The following is a 17,798-nucleotide window of genomic DNA, read 5'->3' on the forward strand; positions in this document are numbered from 1 at the left end:
CTTACCCCCCTCTCATCTTACCCCCTCATGGATGATGGGTCATTCCTGTATCCTGCCCACTGCCCTGGCTCAGAAGCAATGCAGCAGAACGCAGCACATCCACAGCAAGGCTGTTTCACATAATTGGCTACCCCATTTCTGTCCCGTCATGCATAAAAGGAGAAGACAGGGAGAAATCCCTTCAGGCTGCATCAAAATATCATTCACACACAACCACTCCCTAACCTCCCCCTCATCCTCCACCCTCTCCCTTCCTTGTATCACAATATCATATATACACACTCATTCTCCACTCGCCCTTGTCTCCTGCCCTCTCCCTTCCTTGCTCAGTATCCATTTTACCCCATCCATCCATCTCATCCTCTACAAAATCCTTATAATTTTTATGGATACCGTAATTATTGCTAAAGATTGCCCAACTTGCGGATACCATAAGGCTAAATGGGATTTGTATTGATCTAAGAATACAATTAGATGTAGTGACAGCCCCACTACTTAAACAGCATTGCAACACTGATCAAAAGGTATCAGACTCCAACTCATTTTACTTGTGGGTGTGGTCCAACAAGATGGACATCAGAGAGGATAATTTCTTTCCCACTCATCTTCAGAACTCATCAACACTTGTCTAGAGGTGCAGCTCTTGTGGGCTGATAATCAGACACAGGATTTGGCCCAAGGTCTCTCAACCAACTGCAACTATTTTTCCTCCATTTTATCACATAAGGAGAGCTGACATCCAGCATCTGCTCCCTCCCTGCTACTACTATAAGCAGGTGACACAAACCGTTCGATACAAATAGCGCATACAACAGTCCGAGGTTTCTTCCCAGAGAGATCTGTGGAAGGACCCAAGGACCATTGCTAGCCACTGTGAGGATTTAGGTTTCCAGTGAGCAAAATTTTAGGTGGCAATTATTATTACTTCTTTAGGGTGTTCTCTTCATGTTTAGACATGAGTTTATGGATTCCTTGAACAGATCTTTTCATGTTTAGACATGAAATTATGGATTCCTTGAACACTGAGGAAGTCCCAAGAGGCCGAAATGTCTGGTTCTGAATAAAACTCCATACTCTAGCCTTAACGTTTCATTTTTCCACCTCACCTCATATATTCATATATATGTATTGTTACAAATCTTACGAGTACTTTTGATTTGTAACATAAAATATACTAAGATGATATGAATAGAGGCTGATGTTGAATATCTTTCGGTGTAGATTTTCCACCTCACTTGACCCTCCAGTCACATACCTCCATTCCTTGGATTTCAAATGGGTTGGACAAAATAAAATGATCTGAATATTTTTTTTTTTTTTTTTTTTTTTTTTTTTTTTTCCCCAAATATTTATTGGAAATTGAACACTGATTCCAGAACTAGCTGCTGGGGTATTGTGGCAGAAGTGATGCACTTTAAATTCTTTTTGTTCATACTTTCATTTAGGCCTTAATGATTATTTTACTTTTTGTGATTCTAAAGTGTACAGTATTTGCATAACCATGACACATGAGGAAAGTGTTGATGTAAACACATTGTTGCTGAGAAACTTTTTCTAATTAAGAAATTAGAGTGTGAGTTATCAGTAACCTGTATCTGTGATTAGTTTGGTGTAAAAAAAAAAATTGTGTCTATTTATATGCAGTTCAATTCAGTGTTGATGGGTTTTTACAAGCACATCTGGTGATATTAAGCCAAGAAAATGTGTGAAATTTGATTGAGAGAAAGATTTAGATGAGTTTATATATGTATATATATATATATATATATATATATATGTAGAAATGATTATGTAGGGTCAGGGTATATGATGTTGATATCATGGCAGCTGGCAAGAAGTTTGATTTGCATTTTAGCGTCCACTTAATCTAGTGAACGGTGGTTATAGTGGTTTAGTAATCAACATTGGGTTCATATGATAGTGCATAATAAAACACTTCTGCTTAAATTACAGTACTATTTATATCTATATATTGTATATATATATATGTATGTATGCTGGATTCATGGTTGTGTTACCAGTGTTTTTATTCCTAAAATGACTTGCACCCCCACCCACTCGAAAATATGGACAATTCAAATCAACTGACCAAGTGTTCCCTCCTCCTTAAGTACATTAAATGGAGTGTTGAGTATAGTTTCGTCAGTCTGCAGCAAGGTAATGTGTTTTCACCCTACAAAAGCACTACACATACATATTTTACTGTTGGTCTAACAAAGTGAAACAGCTTAATAGATACATATATTTTAGTCCAAGAAAAGGAGTATTTGCTGCCAGTGAAACAGTATTTGTATTTAGTCAAATCTAAACTTTTACTGAAAATGGGAAGAGACTATGATATCTGATGGGGACACTAATTTCCATTTGTACATGAATTGATTGTTGATCCAGAATCAAATAAATTTAATTTGTGAGAACTAAGTGGTACCATTAGTCTTTATTGTAGTAATTGGGGTGTTCATTTAAACTACCATGAAAATTCAAGGCAGTCAACCGTAGCCAGTTACCAACATGTGGTAAGCTTGCAAATGTATCATTGGTTGTGAAATCCATCAATAAAGTTTGATGTCAGTAGCTGTTGGTAACCTTTGCACTTTAACAGTATGATTCACATTTTTTAGATGGTAGGCTTTATTGTTGATGAAAAGCAATTTTTTTTTCTTAGTGTTACGGAAATCCCCTTCCCAGAAATACACACATCACACACACATCTCCCCTACAAGAGAGATGTGATGCAACAGATTGATTGACAAAACAAATATACATACACATACATACATATACCAAGGCTTTTTCTCCCTTTCAAGGGAGGTAGCCAAAAAGGAAAAGGCATAAATTCATTCCCACCCATTCCATCCCTGAATACACTCCAACCCCTCCACCCTCCCTCTCATATTAGCACCTCCTGGATGACAAAACAAACAAAACAAAACAAGACAAAACAAACACTGCTCATAATACTAAATTCACGACTAAACCAGCTACTCCATGACATTAACACACAAGAGAAAGCATTCACAGTAACACCAACTTGTCTACACTAAATCGTCACTTGGCATTAAAACAGTTCCACCACATAATTAGCTTAGAAATAAATGCAGCATCTCCCAGATGTGGTCTACACAAAAGACAAAGAATGTGTTATCGCATAATGCCATACACTTGCCCATGTCAGACAAAATTACAATTGTTTTTCTGAGTGGCCTATGGGCCTACCTAGCGACCATGGTGAGGTTCCTTGGGGTTGCAGGTCTCCTGCAAGATCTGGGGCTGTGGATTGATTGGTTGTCGACAAATCTTAAGTACTGAAGTAGTTGAGATATCTGAAGTAGTCAAGTGGAGAAAATATTGACTCGTTTTGACAATCTGAAGTGTCTGATTCCTGCTGTTCATGAGCCACTATCTTTGTATTACTATAAAAAGGTGTTGCTCCCTTACCCAGTTCTTGGATGAGTATTACAAGTACAGTACTACTTCTCATTAACGGACGTTGATTAGCTGTGTTTGTGGCGTTTTCACTGTGTTTTCGGCGTTTTTGGTGCTGTTGTTTAGTGCTGTGCAATCTTTATGCCACCCAAAAAACACTCCAAAGCAACAGATTATTCACATCAATGGACACTGTTACCCCCCTTTTAGTCCGTTGATGAGAGGTAGTACTGTACTAACTTGGAACTGTTATGTAAGTCACGTATTTCATGCAGAAGCTGTGACAGTATGCAAGATTAATATAAAAGTGAACTTAGATATTACCTCCCAAGAGTGCAATGCACCAGTCATCCATTCTTTATCAAGAAAAACAGCAAATGCTGAAGTTATATTACAAAGTGATTATGCAAATACTTTTGCCTGATGATATGATTTTGTTCGACGTGTGAAAACACCAGTCTTGTGTTAGCATCAAAAGACAATATTTGTTGTTGTGTCATCAAAGTTAAGATTTGTTAGTAATGGCTACTGGATTAGTAAATGTGCCCCCCCCTCCCCCATATCTCAAAATAAGGTACTGATTTTGATCCTATTGATTCATTGTTATTATCACAATCGGTATTATTTTTGTTGCCCTTGAGAATCATATTCTTCAGTTTCCTTTTTCATTAATTGATGTTTTCCAATGGATGGATTAGTGAGTCATTGTACTCTCTTTAACTTGGTGATGTTCCCAATGTATTTGCACTCTTATCCCCTTTCCCAAAATCCTGATACCTACTCGACCCTCTGCCGTCAGCAGTTTGTTTTATATAGGTTTCTCTTGATATATATGAACATGCAATCATTATAATAATGATTAAGGAAAGATACACCAAAACAAAAATAAAGATAACAAAAATACAAAAATTTTATTAATACAATATACTAAAATTGTTCATCCAAGCAGCTTTAAGTAATCCCCAAGCCAATCCTTTGTGACTCCCTAGATGGTCACAGCCCACCAGTTTGGAACCCCTGTTTTCACACAAGTAATCTTTAGTTTTTATCAAGATTAACAAAAAGGCAGTTGTTTAGATGTTCAAATCATTGGGACTAGTGAGAGATACGTACCAGTGGTCCTGCAATACGGACATCAGAGAAAATCGTCTCTCGGCCATCCGTCTTCAAAACCTATCAAAACCTTTACCTTCATCTGGAGGTGCAGCCATTTGTTTATGACTGGAGACAAACCTCCAGTTAAAAAAAAATAATAATAATAATAATAATATCTCGTGGCCCTCTTAAATATCTACCTCCCATACATTTCGAGTCAGTGCTCCATATGATGCTATAGGTACAGTTGCTCCTTCAGACAAGATTTTTCCTGTTTTCTTTTTATTCATTCCCATTTATCTGTTTTTCATATCTTTTCATTCCACCCAGACAGTTGCTTGCATCCTCTTGTCAATAATTCATCCCTATATCTATCGGTTGATTGATTGATTGATTGATTGATATCGTTACTTGTCTATTCACTCCCACATGTAACCCATAACCTCTTGATTTCCTCTAACCTGTTACCCTTCACATACATACATATACCAAGGCTTTTTCCCCCTTACAAGGGGGGTAGCCAAAAAGAAAAAGGCATAAAATCTTTCCCACCCATTCCATCCCTGAATACACTCCACACTCCACATCAATATTGATTGTACCCTTCACATTCACAATAAATCTGCTCCATCATCATTCTTTATAATCCCATCACTTTACTTTTGCCCACATTCATTCATAACTGTTCTATCTTGTACCTTTCCATACTCGTCACCAGCTGTTTTAATCACTCCATAGATCAGTCAATTAATAATTGATCTCTCAGAATCGGCTATAAATGCAGTGTGATCTGCAAACAGTTGGTTTGCCTCCACCCACACCCACCAACTCCAAACCTCTGTCAAGCACTTTTGTTTTAACTTCACCATTGAAGACAGTCTAGTGAACAACAACAACAACAGCTGTGGCGACATTGCACAGCCCGATTCAGCCCCACATTCACCTCAAGCCATTCTCTCTCCATTCCTGACCCTCCCACAAAATTCCACTACTTTCCTTCAACAGGTTTTCCCGATTTCATATATCAGCAACACATTCCATAAAGCTTTTTTTTATCATTCCAGTCATATACCTTCTCCAGGTCCATAAAAACTCCCCAAAAATATCCTTATCTTTAGTCAGATACTTCTGATCTATTTCAAGCATTTGATCAACACACCCACCTTTACTAAACTCAGTCTTCTTGTCTCCAAAGGAAAGGAGTCTATACAGTCAGTTAGGGATTATGGGTCTGGTCTGGAGACTGAATGTTAGGAAGTGCATACCACAAGATGGAGGTAAGGATATTGATAGGTTTTGAAGAACAGTGGCAAGAATTTGATTCTCTCAAAAAGTCTCACTGGCAGAACCATCACTTGCAGATACTACTTGTTGGTCCCTTCTGTACTAATGCAACAGGCAACAGTCTGAAGTTCCTTCCCATAGAGATCTATGGAATGGCATAAGGATTGTTGCCTGCCACTGCTGGACAACAGGTTTTTAGTCTATGAAACCTCAGGCAGAATTGATTAATTTTCAGCTTTTTTTCTGTCTTTTTCTTGATATGTAATCCCCATTTACTAATAAATCTTGACAAGATATACCAGTATTTACAGTCTTCTTGTGACCCAAAATTTATAACTGAATAAGCAACAGCTCAATCAAAAAAGTAACCATGATGCCCATCCCATGAGCTAAATTTTTTCTCGCTGTCATTATCATAAGTGTTTGGTATGACTGTGATTAAATTTTTTATGATCGATAAGATTGGAAGATTAGTGTTACTGATTTGGCATTTGATTTTAGAAAAGTTATCACATGAGAACATAGAATTTAGAATTTACTGTAGTCTTCTTTGACCGTACATTGGACTTGTTGAACTAAGCCTATCCAATCTTCCAGGTCATTCATGGTCACAAAAAATTTCCTAACCATCAAAAGGTGAGCATAATTGACAATTACACACAAAGTTGTGTTTGCTTAGAGTTTTTTGTATGATTTGTCTTTGGTAAGCTCATGAGTTGTATATCTTTTTTTCTTCTTCATTTTCTTTTTCTTTTTTTACATGTATGAATGAGGTTGACTATTTTGTAGTTAATTGTTTAGAAAAAGCGTAGACATACCATGAGTCGTATAAATATTGATATGTTCATTCATGAAACATATCATTGTTCTTAAAGTGGTACCATTGCAAAAAAAAAAAAAAAAACTAAAGTAAAGCTTCAAATTATGATCTGACAGTAATTATATTTTACTTTAGTATTCAGCTAGATGTTGTTGAATATGGATATTTTGAAAAGCACAGTTTTTATGGTTGATCCCCAGACTACGATTTGAATGTGCTCGTACACTTAAGCAGTTTGCACTCCTATAAATGTACGAGTTTTTTCCCACCACATTAAACATGATGTAATGGAATATGGTGAAATAATGTCACTACCAAATCTATTTACTTAACTAAAGCTGTTCAAATAAAAAGAAAATAATTAAGAGATTTATGGTATGTGGAAAGCTGAAACCTGTGTTTTTATGTTCATAATTGTTTTCAGTAATATATTGTGAATGTCTTATGTAGTACAATAGTGAGATGTTTACAAAATTTCAACAGTCCCCGTCGTCAGAAGTTTAAAGGAAGACCAGAAAGGGTGAGGGCTTGTTTAAGATATTAGAGAAACTATTTGTGTATTTGATATGGTAATATATATTTCAAAATAATCATATGTAACTTTATGTATCTGTGTAACTACTATGAAATTACAATTTATGGAGGATAGGATTGGCATTCAAGTGAGGCAGAAAGGAGAAATTTAAATTGCTTGAGATGAAGTACTTGAGAAATATTGTGGATGGCGCAAGGATGGACAGTGAGAAATGACAAGGTGAGGAGAAGACCAGGGGTGGAAAGGGAGATAGTAAATAATGGTGATGAAAGAATATTGGAATGGTTTGGACACATGGAAAGAACGAGTGAGGAAAGATAGTGTGGAAGGCAGAGGTGGAAAGCGTGAACTTGAAGGGAAGACTGAGAATGAAATGGACGGATGGGGTGAAGGGGGCCCTTGGATAAAAGGGGAATGTCTGTTGGGCAGGGAAGTGAGAAGGCAAGAGAAAGATGTGAGTGGAGAATGGTTACGAATGGACTATAAATTGACATGGCCTGAAGGGATTTCTCCTTGTGTTCTCTATTGTCTTCTCCTTTTCTGCATGGGGGGGACGGAGAGGGGGGGTCGCCGAATTTATGAAGCGGCCTTGCTGTGGATGTGCTGTGTCTTGCGACACTGCTTCTGACCCAGGGCAGTGGACAGGATGCAGGGATGACCCGTCATCCAGGAGGTGCCAAGATAAGAGGGAGGGAGGAGGGTGGAGGGGAGTGGAATATATAGGAAATGGAATGGGTGGGAGTGGTTTCTATGCCTTTTTCTTTTTGGCTACCCCCCGTGTAGGGGGAAAAAGCTTTTGGTATATGTATGTATGTATGTTCTCTATTTCTACACAAGGGGGCAAGGAGGGAAGGTTCCCATGTAAATGAAGCAGTAGGGCCCAGCTTTGGATGTGCTGTGTCTTGCTGCATTGCTTCTGACAATGGATCAATAAAAGGGGCATTGGGAATGAGGGGCATGTCTTTAGAGGAAGGACGGGAGAGGACAGAAGATAGGGGTGAATGGAGAAAGGTTGTGTATGGATGATGCTGTGATGCATGAGGGGGAGTTGGTAGGGGATGGGGGATGAGGGAGTATTTATGAGAAATAGATTGATGCAGCCCAAAGGGATTTCTCCCCATCCTTTTCTGCATCAGGGGATGGAGAGGGGGGTTGCCAAATTAATGAAGCAGCCTTTCTGTGGATGTGCTGTGTCTCATGACACTGCTTCTGACCCAGGACAGTGGACAAGATGCAGGAATGACCCATCATCCAGGAGGTGCCAAGATGAGAGGGAGGGTAGAGGGGAGTGGAGTATGTTGGGGATGGAATGTGTGGGAGTGGTTTCTATGCCTTTGTCTTTTGGCTACCTCCCATGTAAGGGGGAAAAAACACTTTGGGGTATATGTATGTATGTATGCTTCTGACCCAAGTACAAGGGACAGGGATGATACTTTATCCATGAGGAACTAAGATAAAATGAGAAACAAATGGATGATGATTGGGATGGGTGGATGTGGATGTATGCCTTGATACAGTAAGTCCTCGTTATACAGTACATATGCGTTCCTGAAAACCTTACCGCAAATTGAAATTGCTGTATACCAAACCCATTATAACATGTAATAATAGGATATGGCAGATGTATCTTCTCCCTGCTCTTTCCTCTTCAAAATATCTAGCAGATACCATATCTGTGAATTTTTCTTACCATAAATAGAATCGAGGGTAGTAATTACCAAATACTGGAACTGTGTATTTACCGGATAACAAGTTACCATATAAGGAGGACTCACTGTATATAGATAGAATAGATAGGAATTCACAATTGCATGTGGTAGTTTGTGTATGAATATCTACATTGGTATCCATAGGATTTTTTGCATTGGGGATAAAATGGTAAACATGCACCACTTCCCTGATATCATTATGTAAAATCTAGCTTCGCAGACTATTTTTTTTAATCAAAACATTGTACATGTTTACAAATCTCTTGCACCTTAAACTACATGAGTTATACAATTGGTTGCTTAGATAACTTTTTGGGTATAACAAACATCCCCTAAATTTTCCAAGGGTGGGAAGCTGCCCCCCCCCCCCATTCTACCCATGCCCCCAGATGTCCATGAGCATCCATAGTGTCATGCCTTTGTAATCCTTTGTAATAAAGCTATGTTCATGTATAGATACATCCATACATGCATATATACATACATACGTGCATGCATGCATACTTTTACCAAAAGGCCTCCCCCCCCTGCTAAGAGGAATGCCCAAGTCAAAATATACACCCACCCTTGTACCCATATCATGCCCATCCAAAAACACGTCATTGACACTCCCATTTTAGCACCTTGTGGATGAAGGGTTATGCCTGGCCCCCACCACACTCCTCAGGTCAGAGGCAATGCAGTAAGATGCAGCACCTCCACAGTAGGGCTCAACAGTTGGAACTGGTTTACCCTCTCCACTTTAGGATATGGTAATGCCCTCAACCCCCAAGGGCCTTTGGTATATATATATGTATGTATGTATGTACAGTTCAGGTAAAAGAATATATCAATCAAATCAGCCATCCTGAGTCCACCACTGAACAAAGGTCTCCTTCATAGCATTCCATGATTCACATGACTGCACCAACCTCTGCCACGTCATTCCCGTGAACCTCTCTATCTCGTCTCTCCACCCTCCATCTGGTCTCCCTCTTCCATGCTTCCCATCTTGAGGCGTCCACTTAGCAACACACCCACTCCATTGCTCATCAGTCGTTCGCACCAACTTACCAGCCCAATTCCACCTCTTCTCTTTTACTGCCTCCACAATATCTTTCACTCTAATGTTCAACATGAAAGTTCAAAGTAAAGAGATTATAGCCGATGATGAGAGTCTTGAAGAAGTTGAGGAGTATAATTATTTAGGCCAGATGGTGAAAGTGACGAAAGATCATGATAATGAAATAAAAAGACGTATTACAATTGGTTGGAAAGTGTTTGGTAAGTATAATAAAATCCTGAGGGGCTCTCTACCATTATGTTTGAAATGTAAAGTTTACAATCAATGCATTCTGCCAGCAATAATCTATGGGTGTGAGACTTGGAAGCTAATGAAGGCAATGGAAGCAAAACTAAGGACAGCACAGAGGAGAAAGGAAAGATCAGTGATGGAAATAACACTGAGAGACTGAGATAGCAAGTTGGGTGAGAGAGCAGACTAGAGAATATAAGGGTGTGTCAATTGTTGAGGATCATGTCTAAGAATTGGGTCTGTTCTACCACTGGAAGGATAGGGTTACATGATTGTATTGATAGGATATTTCTACAGTAGCATTGTCTACAGAAGTGCATGGTGACTGATTTTGAAGTGAAGTGTAATCTGAGGTGTTTAGCCCATTGACTTGCTCGGGCTATTCTTTGATTAAATCAACTGATATGAATAGGGCTATGTCTTCAGCATGTAGACTGACTGTTATTTTTGGGAAAATATGCCCAAAGGGATTTCTCCCCTTCTCCATTTCTGCATGAGGGGACGGAGAGGGGGGGTGTTTGTTGATTTAATGAAGCGGCCTTGCTGTGGATGTGCTGTGCCTTGTGACACTGCTTCTGACCCAGGGCAGTGGGCAAGTTGCAGGGATGACCCCTCATCCAGGAGGAGCCAAGATGAGAGGGAGGGATGGGGTTAGATGGGACTGGAGTATGTGGGGATGGAATGGATGCGAGTAGTATTTATACCTATGTCTTTTGGCTACCTCCCTTGTAAGGGGGAAAAAGCCTTTGGTATATGTATGTATGGTTATATCATTGATAATTATGATGAAAAGAAGGATGCTGAAAACTAATTCTTGGAGGACATCTTGTTAGATATATGGAGAGGATAGAGTTGTTGCTATGTATTGTTTGAAGGTTTGGTGGATAAGAAATTGGAATATGAAGATAGGCAAACCTGTACTTAATCTCTAGAGGAAAAGTTTGTGTTGGATTTACAATTTCTAGGTCATGTCATAAGCTTTTTCTAGGTTAAAGAATCTATAGCAAAGCTGTTGTTTGTTAGTGAATACAGAGTGGATTGTTCTTTGTTTGCACTAGGATATCTGTAGTGCTGCAACTTAATTGGAATCCAGTGTAGAGGGGTGATAGGAAAAAGTGATGTTCCATTTCCCGAGAGGGTCAGAATGAGGCCCTTTTATCTAAAAGACTCCAGTGGCAGTTGTTGTTGTTGTTATTGTTGTTGTTGTTGTTGTTGTTGTTGTTATTGTTCCCTAGACTGTCTGTTCAAACAGACCCGTCTCCCCGAAGAATCCCACAGCTGAAACGGGGTTTTCCCACAAATCCTTTGCAGTTTGTGTGGGTGATTGGGTGTAAAGTATTCGATTTGATTTAGTCACCCATCATAAGGGGGGAAAATGCATTTTGGTGTATAAATGAGGTGTTCAGAATCAAAACAATGAAGGCACCTAAACAGATTTTGAGAAAAATGCAGTTAAAAGGATGAAACTTCTTGTTGTAAATAATGTGGGTTTTGTAATCAGCATTACAACTGCTGGCATTGGTCACAAAGATTGTCTGTATCATCAGAAAGTTCATGGTGTTAATAGCATACATACATATATATATATATATATATATATATATGCTGGTACATTGTGACAAGTTGATGAAGGTGGAAAAAGAAGTCACGGGTCTAGTTCTGAGTTCCTGAGTTTATTCCTGACCGCTTTCGCTCTATGCTTCTTCAGAAGAAGCATAGAGCGAAACCGGTCAGCAATAAACTCAGGAACTAGGAACTAGACCCATGACTTCTTTTTCCACCTTCATATATATATATACTGTATATATATATAATACACCAAAGGCTTTTTTCCCCCTTACAAGGGAGGAAGCCAAAAAACATAGGCATAGAAACCACTCCCACCCATTCCATCCCCTACATACTCCACTCCCCTCTACCCTCTTCCGGCATCTCATGGATGACAGGTCATTCCTGCATCTTGTCCATTGCCCTGGGTCAGAAGCAGTGTCGCAAGACACATCACATCTGAAAATTTTATTTTGATGTCATATAATTATGGCTCTCAACAATCTCAAATGTGTAAATAATAGATGATTGAAACAGGGTTATCAGGAAAAGTGATAAAGGGGAATAAATGGGATTGTCTTACCCAAGTATATCACCAACAAGATTTATTAAATGAAACTTGTTTAGTGTCACTTCAACTGAACAGAGTCATATACAGTTGCAGGATCCCACTCACATGTTTCCTGGTGGTTGTTGTTGATTTGACCTCGGTATCAGTAGATTATGATGCTAGGGTGTTGGAAACCAGTCACCTCCCCAGGGTCCTGATAAAGTTGTTCCTTTCTGGATTTGTTGTGGTCATGTCACTGTGATTGTGTGAGGGAGCCTTGCCGAATGGATGTGTGTCATCAACTGTTTTCGTTAGCCTGTGTTAGGTCTTATGTGGTGGCCACAACAGAACTTAGGTTAATTCTGTTCTGTTTAGTTTAGCTTCTGTTATGTGTATTAAAGGTGGAGAGTAGCCAAGAATCTTGTTAGGGTGTAGGCTAGCGTGAGCTCTCACTGTGAGAAATCTATGTAAATGTTTGTTTGTGTGGTTGGGTGGAGGTGGGGGTGGTGGGATGGTATTGTTTATTGTGTTGTAGAGTTTTGTGGTCTATTTGATGCATGTGTGTGTTGGTGGGTGGTCTTTCATCTAGTGTGATGGAAACTATGGGTTTTGTTTAGCTTGATACTATGTATTTGTGTCATATATCAAGATGTTTGTGAAAACGTAGAACTCCAGTCTTTGCATGTATGTAGTTTGTGGGCAACATTCCCTCTAAGCTGTGAACATGTGTGTGCACACATATATTTTACAACTAGTGCACATAAAGAAAAAAATGTGCTCACACAAGGTTTTCAAATGATATTAAAATGTTTGAATATTAATTTGTTGGGTAACCATGAAATGTTGACCCCAAAATTGTGCCGCCTCCTTGGTATGCCACTGTTTTGTGGCGGTAATATGTAATATAAACTTACAAATTGTGTGTATTTGCTTAAATGATCAGGTGGTGACTCACATGGGTGTGCATATACTTTTCAAAAAAAGCAAAGTTTGTACTCAAGCAAATTTCTATGCACACAGCAAAAACTTTGAGGGAATATTGTTTGTGGGTAACATTTGTGTACACTTAGTAATTGTTCTCTTAAGTCTTGTTTTGTGCAGCATGTAGTTTGTTGTCTTGTGTGTCTAAAATGGGTGTTGTTCATGCTGAACTGGTATAGTGTAGCACTAATGGTATGTATTGTTTTTATATCAACTTGTTGGTATCATTTTCATTTCCAAAGTCCGCACATGTCATTATTCTTTGAGTAAGCATAGCTGCATTTCTGTGTACATAATAACAAAAGGCCTTCCTCCCTTAGGAAGGGGTAGTATTTCCCTACTTGTTGTTGTTGTTGTTCCCTAGACTGTCTGTCCGAGCAGTCCCGTCTCCCCAAGGAATGCCACAGCCGAAACTGGGTTTTCCCACAAATCCTTTATAGAGTGTATGTTGTGTTGTTTGCGTGCATGATTGTGTATAATGCAGTCTTCCATTATGTTCATATTGTTCATATTGCATGTATATACATATTGCATATATATATTAGAAGGTCCTTTCCCCAATATAAGGAGGATAGATGAGTCCCAAACCTATTTAAGACTTGTTTGTTTTCTCATCTATCATAGCTCCTTGTGGAAGAAGGGTTGTCTATCCCATCCTCTCTACTCAGGTCAGAGCCAATTGTAATATGCTGGAAAAGTGCTAAACTCATGATATCCTGTTCCTCTTTCTCCAGTTGACATCTCCAGTTTTGAAATTGCGTATGGTTTTATCGCTAAACTCATGATATCCTGTTCCTCTTTCTCCAGTTGACATCTCCAGTTTTGAAATTGCGTATGGTTTTATCTTCAACTGTTTCAGCTTGAGCTATTCCAGGAGTTAGCACTTTCATTTTTTATGAAAACTCTTTCATGATGACATCCATAAGACATGAAGTCTTTCTCAATTTGTTCCCATAACCTCAAATTGCTTGTGAGTGTAATGCCATCTACATGATAAAATTTCTATATTGATTTCATCCAGAGTAAGTGTTGGGATCTTTTGTAAATACTGTTCAAACAAAAGTCAATGAAAATATAAAACTTTGTAAGACTCAAGTACTTACATACATACATACATATACCAAAAGTTTTTTTCCCCTTACACGGGAGGTAGCCAAAAGAAAAAGGCATAGAAATCACTCCCACCCATTCCATCCCCTACATACTCCACTCTCCTCCACCCTCTTCCCTCCCTCTTGTCTTGGCACCTCCTAGATGATGGGTCATCTCTGCATCTTGTCCACTGCCCTGGGTCAGAAGCAGTGTCGCAAGACACAGCACATCCACAGCAAGGCTGCCTCATTAATTCAGAGACCCCCCTCTTCGAAGATTCAAGTACAGTATGTTTTTGATACATGAAGTGGCTGCTTCATATTCAATATTTGATTCACCATGGTCTTGCGAGAAGCAGTTTTGAGACAATATCAATCCTATGTTTATGTCTCTTGTAGTAAAAGATTTGTATTATGGTGGCTTGTGGTTAAATCTGTCTAATGTGTTTTGTGGAAGGTTAGCGAGTAGTGTTGTGGAGGGGTGGGGCTCAAAAGATGCACAAATTGACCTCTCATTAACGGACCAAAAGGGTGGTAACGGTGTCCATTGATGTGAATAATCCGTTGATTTGGAGTGGTTTTTGGGTGGCATAGTGATTGCACAGCACTAAACAACAGCACCAAAAACACCGAAAACACAGTGAAAACACCGCAAACACAGCTAATTAACATCCGTTAATGAGAGGTCAATCTGTATAGTATTTGTGAGAGTGGGCCATAGGAGTATGTTTATATTAAAGACTCCTCTTGCAGTTACTTTGGATGCTGTGCACAGCGGTGTGATCAGCCAATATGAAACTGGATCTGTTGGTGGTTTCTGAAGTATATTTACCTAATTGTAGTACAGGTCGAGTCTCGATTATCCGAAATCCTCTAGACTTTTACTGGAACAGACAGTCGATTTTTACGGATTATGCGGGAATTCATCGTAAATTAATAAAAATGGTACTAGAGATAAGGAAATTAATTAAGTAGTCATTAAAGGAGTTAATAAGGAAGTTACATAAGGAAATACAGGTACAGATAAATGGAAAAAAAGAATCCATGAATTACGGATTATTGATTTAGCGGTGATTTTTTGTGTATATTTATACGGATTTTACAGGATAGTGTATGGATTATTGATTTAATGGTGATTTTTTACGGAATTTCCGGGATTTCGGAATATCTGAGCCCGGATAATTGGGACTCGACCCGTATATGAGAAAGGAGCAACATTTGTTGGGTCCCATCTACTGTCCAATTTATCATCCTTAGTCTCAAGTTCTTGTATGATTCCAACTTTGTTTATATCTGCAATTTCCCATTAGCATAGATCTTGATTGTGATGATTTTACCATGTTTTCAAATTATGGGTATTGTGCAGTGTACATAGCTGTAGTTGATTATGTGTGTGTGTGCTTGGAGAACATATGTTTGTAAATGTTTAAATCATATGTTTGATATCTACTCTTGATCTGTAGCACGCTTTTTTTTTTTTTCTCATCTGTTTTATATAGTTTTGTTCATGTTGTTCATGTTGAAGCGGCCTTGCTGTGGATGTACTGTGTCTTGCGACACTGCTTCTGACCCAGGGCGGTGGGCGGGGTGCAGGGATGACCCGTCATCCAGGAGGTGCTCAGATAAGAGGAAGGGTGGGAGGGGTGTGGAGTGTATTTAGGGATGAAATGGGTGGGAGTGTTTTTATGCCTTTCCCTTTTTGGCTACCTCCCTTGGAAGGGGGAAAAAGCCTTGGTATATGTATGTATGTATGTATGTATGTTCATGTTGTGAATGTATTGGCTTGATTCAGGAGAAATTTGTACAATAAGTTGAGTACAAGTTAAGAATTACTCTTAACTACTTCAGTATGACTCAAATTTTCACACACAGCATTGGCTGCCATATGTAATTTGCATCACACTACTTGCATTATAAAATATAGTCACTGCTGTATTATTTGTTCTCTTTTACTCTGAGTAATAATAAACACAGAAAACATGATCAAACCAGTTCACAGAATCCGGGGGTAACTCATGTACGACTTCTCACCAGTTAACCCATCTCTTGGCCTGTCAGCATATCCTTAGTTCTTTTCTGGTCCTAGGTCGATTCCAATTGGGGTAGTCCGAATTCCGAGGCTGGTTCTGAGATTCTCGAGCATTGGCTATTTTTACGGGAGTGGCTTGCTGAGCCTGTCTTCCCAACCCTCTTCCTTTATCCGGGCTTGGGACCATCATACGAAGTGGCAAACCAGCTCCACAAGGCAGAATTAACTCATGTACAACCACAAAAAAATATATATTTAATTGTGTACAGTGAGTCCTCCTTATATGGTAATTCTTTATTCGGTAAATTCATAGTTACAGTATTTGGTAATTACTACCCCCGATTCTATTTACGGTAAGAAAAATTCACAGATACGGTATCCACTAGATATTTTGAAGAGGAAAGAGCAGGGAGAAGGTAGGTCTGCATATCCAACTATTACATGTTATAATGGGTTCGGTATACGGTAATTTCAATTTGCGGTAAGGTTCTCAGGAACGCATATGTATCGTATAACGAGGACTTACTGTACCCACTCGCACCTCATGACACCTACATAGGCATCATCATACCGAAGTAGTTAAAGACTATATTTTTCTTGTGCAGTGAACTTAAGCCTCCAAAATTAGGTTTTGTTGTTCACCCTGTTGGTGTAAGACTGGATAAAACAACACCATCCTTTGCACTCTCACATCTTAAAATCTCGCATATCTCAGTTGTTTTCTCTGTTGTGTTCTTGTGGCTGATGCTCTTACCATCACAACTTGTATTGCATTTTTTTAGGTATGCCAGGAGACTAAAATAATGAGTCATAGTCTATGTATACAGAGTCAAGACGTCTAGCTTGCACTTTTAGATCAGGATGAGAAGCTAGTAAATGTCATGTGTTATTGGACTCTATAATAATACAAGGGATGCATTCTAGATTTTCTGAAATTGTATATGTTCACATTCCTGGCCCACAAATTATTGCTTTCATATCTCAAAATTTTTTAGTCATATTCCTGTTTTATACAGGGCCCTCACATGGGGGGGTAGTGGGGGCATATGCCCTGGAGCGGCACATTTAGGGGAGGGCGGCAATTCTAATCTGGACATGCCGCCCACAAGGCTGACAAAACAATTATGATAAAAAAAGGTCGAAGGAGCCCGAAATATTTTACTGTAATATACAAATTTTTCGTTAGGATCAACAAAATATGATTTTTTTTCCCTTATCCTTCCTGCAATAAGGACATTAAATACAATTTTCAAAATCCAGTGGAGTTTATTTAGGGATGGAATGGATGGGAATGGTTTTATGCCATTTTCTTTTTGGCTACCTCCCTTGTTAGGGGGAAAAAGCCTTGGTATATGTATGTAAAATCCATTTAATTATTTCGCAAGCCAATAGCTAAAATAGGCTATGGATGGTGTAGATGGGAAGTGGTGATGGGG

General features: G+C 38.9%; 1 protein-coding gene across 25 annotated transcripts in view; it reads left to right on the forward strand.

Moving 5' to 3' along the window:
* Positions 1 to 17,798, forward strand: part of shep (RNA binding motif single stranded interacting protein alan shepard) — a 654,273-nt gene that overhangs the window by 15,771 nt on the left and 620,704 nt on the right. For 21 of the 25 annotated variants that reach the window (XM_076178136.1, XM_076178133.1, XM_076178134.1 and 18 more), the window contains one exon: positions 6,403 to 6,441. The exons of the other annotated variants lie outside the window; for them this stretch is intronic. In XM_076178136.1, coding sequence (XP_076034251.1) covers positions 6,403 to 6,441 — 39 coding nt within the window. The remainder of the gene's footprint in view (positions 1 to 6,402; positions 6,442 to 17,798) is intronic. 25 annotated transcript variants of the gene reach the window in all.

The sequence above is a fragment of the Oratosquilla oratoria genome, chromosome 41, assembly GCF_046742065.1.
Source record: "Oratosquilla oratoria isolate Oo_2021 chromosome 41, ASM4674206v1, whole genome shotgun sequence".
In the NCBI taxonomy this organism is placed as follows: Eukaryota; Metazoa; Arthropoda; class Malacostraca; order Stomatopoda; family Squillidae; genus Oratosquilla; species Oratosquilla oratoria.